The sequence below is a fragment of the Eriocheir sinensis genome, unplaced genomic scaffold, assembly GCF_024679095.1.
Source record: "Eriocheir sinensis breed Jianghai 21 unplaced genomic scaffold, ASM2467909v1 Scaffold418, whole genome shotgun sequence".
Taxonomy (NCBI): Eukaryota; Metazoa; Arthropoda; class Malacostraca; order Decapoda; family Varunidae; genus Eriocheir; species Eriocheir sinensis.
Genome location: NW_026111741.1, coordinates 188,938 through 196,584, shown reverse-complemented (window position 1 = coordinate 196,584; position 7,647 = coordinate 188,938). Strand labels below are relative to the sequence as shown.

Sequence of the window (7,647 nt, the reverse complement as noted above, 5' to 3'; positions counted from 1 at the left end):
ATTCTCGCAGTTAAGAAGATATCATCTCTATCCACCTCATCAAACTTATTTACCAACCTATAGCCTACAGCATGATCAGATCTCTCTCCCTTCTTTGTTCCAGTGTCGTCAAGTCCATCTCCTTCAATCTGTCTTCATACGTCATATTTGATCTGTATCCTTTCCAGCTTTCTGATAGCCCTTTTTTTTTTTTTTTTGTGTGTGTGTGTGTGTGTGTGTGTGTGAATACTTACAGTGAGTTGGTAGTGGTCCCGTGCCTCTCTGTCCAGCTGGGTGGCTGTGGCCACGTGGCCATTCAGCTGGTCAATACTGAAGTGGTGGGCGCTGTCCCCGGTGAGAATGTAGCGGCTCCAGGCAGCAGTGCCTTCATCGGCATCCCAGGACACAACAGAGGCCACCTGGGTGCCTGGGGTGGCATCCTCAGAGATCTCCCGACGGTAGATTGGCTCCTTGCACACCAGACCGTTGTCTGTCGTGAAGCACACCAGTGTGAGTCACAGAAGTGCTAGACACTCTGCTTACTTAATTCATGACCTATTACCATACAATATCCATTATCATCTCAGGCAAGACTATACTGTCACCAACCGTTGATGTCGATGACTGTCACAGTAACAGTCGTGTTGGCCGTAAACTTCCCGTCGGTGACGGTGACGGTGAGGGTGTACTCGGCCTGCCTCTCCCGGTCCAGCTCACCGGCCACGTACACCTGGAATATGGACCACAGCAACGTGACTCTCTCATTAAAGAACAGTTTCGTTGTTGGCAGGTCACCATTGTTGTTGTGTCTCACCATCCCTCCCACCCACCAACCCTGAGGCGTGCACCAGGAATTGGCCGTCAGGGTCGCCGCCGGTGATGAAGAAGTCAAGTTCGGCCACAGACTCGTCGGCGTCCGTCACGCTGAGCTCCACCACCGCCGTGCCCGTGGCGGTGTCCTCAGGCACTGGCGTCAAACAAAACTAATTTGTCAATGTAGATATATAAAACCTTCACAGCCAATGACATATTACAGAGAAAATCAATTTCCTGTCAATCATTTATCTACAAAACCCTTGTAGTGCCTCACCAGCAGTGACGTAAGTGTCTCTGGTGAACACTGGAGGGTTGTCGTTGTAGTCCTTGACCAGTACAGTGACTCTTGTGCTGGTGGACAGAGGCTTGGGGCCCCCGTCAGTGGCAGTGACGGTGAAGGAATACTGGGCCATGGTCTCGCGGTCCAGCGGGGCCGCCAGGGTCAGCGTCCCAGTGTGTGGATCAATGCGGAAAGTTGACTTCACTACAGCGCTTTCATCGGGGCCGAGGCTGTACTGGATCTGAGGAGGGAAGAGCAGAGAGCAGAGCAGACATTTAATAATTTATTCTGGGGAATGTTTTCATGGACTGAAAATAACATGGAGACACAGGCAACATTTACCTGGCCATGGTTTCCTTCATCGTCATCAGTGGCCGTGAGGATGGTGACGGTGGCGCCCACCTCGCTGTTCTCGGCCACCAGGGCTGTGTAGCTGGACTCAGAGAAGCGTGGAGGGCAGTCATTCACGTCCATCACCTGTTGGTCATTCCAGAACAAGACCCAACCAATTCAAAATCCATAAATTAAAATGTCTTTCTTTGACTGTCATTTCAGCCCAAAATCCAAACCGTAATCAACCATAAGGATAAGAGATCAAAACTTCATGCACTCTGCCATCATTCACATCCATCGCCTGTTGGTCATGCCAGAGCAAGACCCAATCAGTTCAAGACCAATATATTAAAACGTCTTTCATTGACCCTCATTTCAGCCCATAATCCAAACCCTAATCAACAATACAGACAAGAGACCAAAACTTGCTGCTTCCTGCCATAAACTCACCACCACAGAGATGGTCATGTAGTCCACCGTGGGCGGCGTGGTCAGTGTACGGTTGGTGACGCTGATGTGATGTGTGCGTCGCTGCTCATGGTCCAGGGCCCTGTGCACCACCACCAGGCCAGTGGAGGTCACGGTGAAGGGCCCTGAACTCTCCCCAGACTCCCTCTCCTCACTGGCTGCCTTCATGCCCTCGTCCACCATGATCAGGTACTGCACTGACTGTGGCCCCGCCATCCACAGGGACGTGATCACATTGCCTGCCAACACAAGGCAAGACTTTGAGCATACAGAAGGTGGCTAGCTGGGGCCAGAATGTTATGAGGTGCAGATTGTGATGTGTGTGCTAGTATGTGTTATCTGAGGAAATTAGTGTATGATTTCCCAGTACTGTAATGTGTCTGTGTGTGTATTTACCTATTTGTATTTACTTATTTGTAGTATACATGGCCAGAGCTCAATCTCAGTCAGTCCTGTCTCCCACTCTATATTTGTCCAGAATTTCCTTCATTTTATGGACACTGCTTGCTTCAACAGCGTCTTTGCTAAGTCCATTCCATGTATTCACACTCCTGTATGGAAGACTGAACTTCTTTAGGTCTTTCAAACAAGTCCTCTTTCTCAGTTTCTTACTGTGTCCTCTTAGTTGCCTCCTCCCTTCAGTCTCGATTAAATCATTTCTATCCAACACTTCCATTCCACTTTGACCCGGAAATTTAATGCCTACGGAGAGCCAAAGTTGCAGTGAAACTCGAAAAATATTTTTGCAAATTTTGTAGTTTTTTCATTCTGGAATGAATCTCATTGAATAAAAGTTGTAGAGAATCATCCGCATAATTCAACTGTGAAATCAGATTATTATTTGGACAGACCGTTTAGCTGGAATTCCGCCAAAAAAGGACGGCTGAGGGAACAGAATTGCTCTACAGATGCCATGATGTGTAGGCAGGAACTGTAGACTACTTTTTGCACGGAATGGTGGTGGGGGACATCGCAGGAACAAAAGAGGTGCCAGTTAGTCACTCAGCATCGACAGAGACCTATAGTTACACGCGCCCTTCAAATTTTGGAAAGCTTCTAACTCTCCAGCGCTGGCGTCATGCTCGTTGCCCATGTCTGATAGAACTATATGATGCCAGCGGCATCATCGTCATTAAGGGGTTAATCAACATCTATTTCTACTTGAAAGTAGGTATACAGTCCCTGAAAGTCAAGATCAAGACCAAGATGGCCCATCGAACGTAGCATCCCCGTGTGATTAGTTCCTTCAGTAGCACAATGAAAGTTACCGCCTGCACACTGTGCAGTGAGTGAATTTACCAACCAACCCTTTTGTTTACCATTTCAAAGTCACAGCTGCTCGGGGTAAGAGCACTGTAATTCTTCACCCAACAGTGGAACACTTTGAACACAGAGATGGACACAAAGCAACATACGGTATCATAGTCATAATTGTAAGTAAGGTGGCCAAATGTAATACTGCACACACATTAAGTTCAGGGAATTATTATTTTTTTTTTTTTAATATATCTTGCCAAATTATAGGTGTCTTATACGTCGGTGCGTCTTATATGGTGGGAAATACGGTATATATGTTTCTCCAAATATCTTATTTATGTGCTTCTCAAATGTTAGTGTATCTTGTATTATAATTCCTAAGTCTTTTTCTTCCTTCACTGTATCGATGATTGTCCCTCCCATCCTACACACTCCACTTGCTCTATTTTTACTCTTGCCCATTTTCATTGTGTGACAATTCTTTTCATTGAACTTCATTTCCCATTTTTTACTCCATTCATGTATCTCATTGGAATCTTCCTGTAGTTTATTACAATCATCATCATCATCTCTTATTTTTCTAAGCAGTTTGGCGTCATCTGCAAACATACCCTTGTAACTCTTTACTTTTTCTGGCATATCATCTATAAGTATTAAAAACATAATATTCGCTAACACTGACCCTTGTGGAACGTCACTTGTGACCGTTCTCCATTCTGATATCTCACCTTTCAACACGGTTCTCATTTCTTTGTTTGTCAGGTAATTTTTCATCCATAGTCATTTTTCTCCCAATCCTTCTCTATTTTCTAATTTCGACATCAGTCTCTTATCAAATGCCTGTGTGTGTGTGTGTGTGTGTGTGTGTGTGTGTGTGTGTGTGTGTGTGTGTGTGTGTGTGTGTGTGTGTGTGCCAAGTGATCTGCATATTGTTTCCTTCCTTGTATTTTCTTAAATAATATGCATTTTACCAGTGACTTTTTAAGTTTATCTTATTTATTATGTGTGTGTGTGTGTGTGTGTGTGTGTGTGTGTGTGTGTGTGTGTGTGTGAAGTGATCTGCATATTGTTTCCTTGTATTTTCTTAAATAATATGCATTTTACCCATTTTAAGTGACTTTTTTATCTTATTTTTTATGTGTGTGTGTGTGTGTGTGTGTGTGTGTCATATTACTGATAGCTGTGGGTGCTCACCGATGGGGGCGTCCTCCCTGATGAAGAACTGTGCATACTTCCTGGCGCAGTGCGGGGGGTTCTCATGAGGGGGCAGCAGGAAGATGGTGACGGGCACGTCGGAGTGGTGCTGGGGGGAGCCGCTGTCCTCGCCACGGATGAAAAACTGGTACACCTCATTTTCTGTAACATTTGGGAGTTCACTGATACTTATGGAACTAATGGAACAGTCTCTCTATATACGATAATCACTTGTGCATCCAAACTCACACTTTTTAGAGTAAAGGAGAAAAAAAAAAAAAAAAAAAAAAATTACAAAAAATATGAAAGTTTACTGCTATTTGTGGACCTATTTTTTTTTTACAGTAGAGAAAGCAGTACAAGGAAAAAAAAAAAAAAAAAAAAAAAAAAGCCCGCTACTCACTTGTGCATCCAAGCTCAATTTCTTTACAGTAAAGCAGACGGCTCAAGATATAAAAATGCTCGCTGTAGTAACTATCCTAACCCAGACACGCTCCGGACCCGCATCAGTAAAGAATATAAAGAAAGCATGTGTAATTTTAAAGAGGTAGATGTAGTACTTGTGCACGAATATGACACAGCCTGGCAGAGCATTAGCAGACAGCAGGAAGTGTAAGGCGCCTCAGATCAGTATTATACACTTCTGACTCTCACATCAGGTATTTCCAAAGGCTGAGAAAGATTAACCTGGAAGCAGGGGATCATGTTTCTTATTGGTCCCTCTAAGCGAGAAAATTGAGAAAAAATCATCTCTCACACAAACCATTTCATAACATATATCAATGCATTTGTGATCAGTTTATGTATCATCTATTTTTGGGGGGTTTATATCATGGCACAAATTTGGCCCATCGCTGCTACACGGTAAAGCCAGAAATTTGTCCCGTCGCTGCTACCAGGGTAACCCCTTGACTGCAGATTTCCTACCAGAAGACATCACCAAGCTACAGGAATGGAACAAAAAGTGGCTGCTACAATTCAATGAAGAAAAATGTAAAGTAATGCACCTTGGGAGGGGATATCCAGCATACCAATACCACATGGGAAACAAACACTCTACTACCCACAGGGAGTATATGCTACCAGGCTACCAGTGAAAGCCAAATCCGTGCCAATTGCAGCGGACGGGTTAATTGGATTCTAATGAGTAGCTTTGTAGGTCCACGTTATAAAAGCTTCATCAATCTACCACTAGTATCCATGGAAACACCTAGGAATCCTACGAAAGCCTAGTCAAGTATGTGAGCTTGGGCACTGAAATGTATAAAAATATGGTCCTTAGGTTGTTGGAGGAAATGTTTTGAGGCAGCAGGAAATACTAAATGTTACAAAGGAAACTGATAACACAGAGGAAATGGAGATAGAAAATGAACACGTTAGAGAAATAATAAGACTCAGAAGACTGACATACAAACTGTTACAAAGAAAAATGATGACTGAGAAAATAGAAATGGAAAATGAACAAGTTAGGGAAATATTAAGACTCAGGTTTGACTCTGGTGACTCAACTCCGACTCTTCACCTATGACCGTGAGTAAGTGGATGAATTACCTCGGCTGTGGATGGTCTGTGCCACGGTGACCTCGCCGGTGGTGGGGTTGACCGAGAAGAGCTCCAGCGCCTCAGAACTGTTGGCTTCATACATGCGGTACCTCACTTCACTGTTTGCCCCTTCATCTGCGTCACTGGCCTCGACCTGTGATGGCAAGCATGGAGAAAGTATAACAAATGAGATCTATAGCTGGGTAAGGGTAATCTGGAACCACTGCACGTATTCTCAAACTATTCTTCACTGTTAACTCCATCTGCATCACTGGCCTCTAACTGTGATGGTGAGCATGGAGGAGGTATAACAAACAAGATCTATAAGTAGGTAAGGGTAATCTGAAACCACTGCATGTATTCTCAAACTATTTTTCACTGTTAACTCCTTCATCTGGTGTCACTGGCCCTTTAACTGTGATGGTGAGCATGGAGAAAGGGCAAATGAGATCTATAGCTGGGTAAGGGTAATCTGGAACCACTGCATGTATTCTCAAACTATTTTCACTGTTAACTCCTTCATCTGTGTCACTGGCCTCTTTAACTGTGATGGTGAGTATGGAGGAAGCATAATAAACAATATCTATAGTTGCAAGGGTAATCTGAACCACTGCATGTATTCTCAAACTATTCTCACTGTTAACTCCTTCATTCATGTCACTGGCCTCTAACTGTGATGGAGAGGTCTAGGAATGATCGCCAGATGCTGAGTCGGGAGAGTGTGAGCGCGGGCTTTGGGTCACCCAGTTGTCATGGTCCAGAGTCGGCACAGTGTGAGCGGGCTTAAAGTCACTCAGTTGTCATGGTCCAGAGTTGGCACACTGTGAGGGGGCTTAAAGTCCCCAGTTGTCAGTGGTCTAGAGTCGGCATGAAAGAGCGGGGCCCAGTCACCAGTTGTCATGTATCCAGGAGTCGGCACAGTGAGCGGGGCTGGTGTCACTCAGTTGTCATGGTCCAGAGTCGGCACAGTGTGAACGGGGCCCAAAAGCTCAGCTGTCATGGTCCAGAGTCGGCAATAGTATAACGGGGTTTGTCCCTCCTGCCCAGTGTTCCCCACCTTGAGAATGGTTGGTCCTGGGAGCCACGTCAGTGTTGATGTTTGCCTGATACCTGGCAACATGAAGATCAGGGTTGTCGTTCCTGTCACAATCGGGTCATGCCACTGCACTGCTGTGAGCTGGCTCCGGCCCCTCGTCCATCACAGACACCTTGAGGCTGTGCATGGGCAGGGACTCCTGATCCAGAGGTGTCTCAGTGTATAGGTTGCCTGGGAAGGGGTGAAGTTTGTATGGTATAAATTGCAAAGATGGAGGTCACTTTTTTTTTTTTTACAGGAAAGGAAGCATTGAAGGGTATAAAAGAAAAGAGAGCAAAAAAGCCTGCCAAATGCTGCCCTAAAAAGATAAAAGTAAAGAGTGGCCAAAAGAGAGGCCAATTCTCAAGTTACATATAGAAAGTCTCATTAGTAAGTGACGCATATGATTTTTCCGAGTCAAGACATATGGTACTTGTTTGGTAATCATCGGCGTTTTGTTAGGGTTAGGTAAGCTTTAGGTATTTTCTATTCAAAGCCTCACAACAGTATGCTCTATGATGTGTCTTTGAGGTTTAAAATGTAGGTAAATATACGTTTACGTAATGCTGTCTCAGGGAAAATCTCAATAAAATATGACTGGAAGAGCAGCATATTTCCATTTTTTTTTATCTCCTTAACCTTTTATTGCTACCATTACTGTTACTACTAAGACTACTACTACTTCCTCCCACTTACCCTACTA

The 7,647-nt window shown here is 44.5% G+C and overlaps 1 protein-coding gene across 1 annotated transcript; it reads right to left on the bottom strand.

The window, feature by feature from the left end:
• Nucleotides 1-1,025: 1,025 nt before the first annotated feature.
• Nucleotides 1,026-6,019, bottom strand: LOC126992202 (fat-like cadherin-related tumor suppressor homolog). Its single transcript, XM_050850860.1, has 5 exons — nt 5,879-6,019; nt 4,328-4,489; nt 1,859-2,115; nt 1,418-1,552; nt 1,026-1,316 (listed from the first exon to the last, which is right to left on the bottom strand). The coding sequence occupies exons 1-5, from the start codon at nt 5,970-5,972 to the stop codon at nt 1,041-1,043; spliced, it is 924 nt and encodes a 307-aa protein (XP_050706817.1). The 5' UTR covers nt 5,973-6,019; the 3' UTR covers nt 1,026-1,040.
• Nucleotides 6,020-7,647: the final 1,628 nt, after the last annotated feature.

Bases quoted from the DNA above. Each gene is read 5' to 3' on its own strand.
- LOC126992202 (XM_050850860.1), bottom strand. From the start codon at position 5,972: ATGTATGAAGCCAACAGTTCTGAGGCGCTGGAGCTCTTCTCGGTCAAC. The intron at 2,116-4,327 runs GTGAGCACCCAC...TTGTGTTGGCAG, and splicing joins CAGGGAGGACGCCCCCATCG to GCAATGTGATCACGTCCCTG. The intron at 1,317-1,417 runs GTAAATGTTGCC...TTCCCTCCTCAG, and splicing joins ATGAAGGAAACCATGGCCAG to ATCCAGTACAGCCTCGGCCC.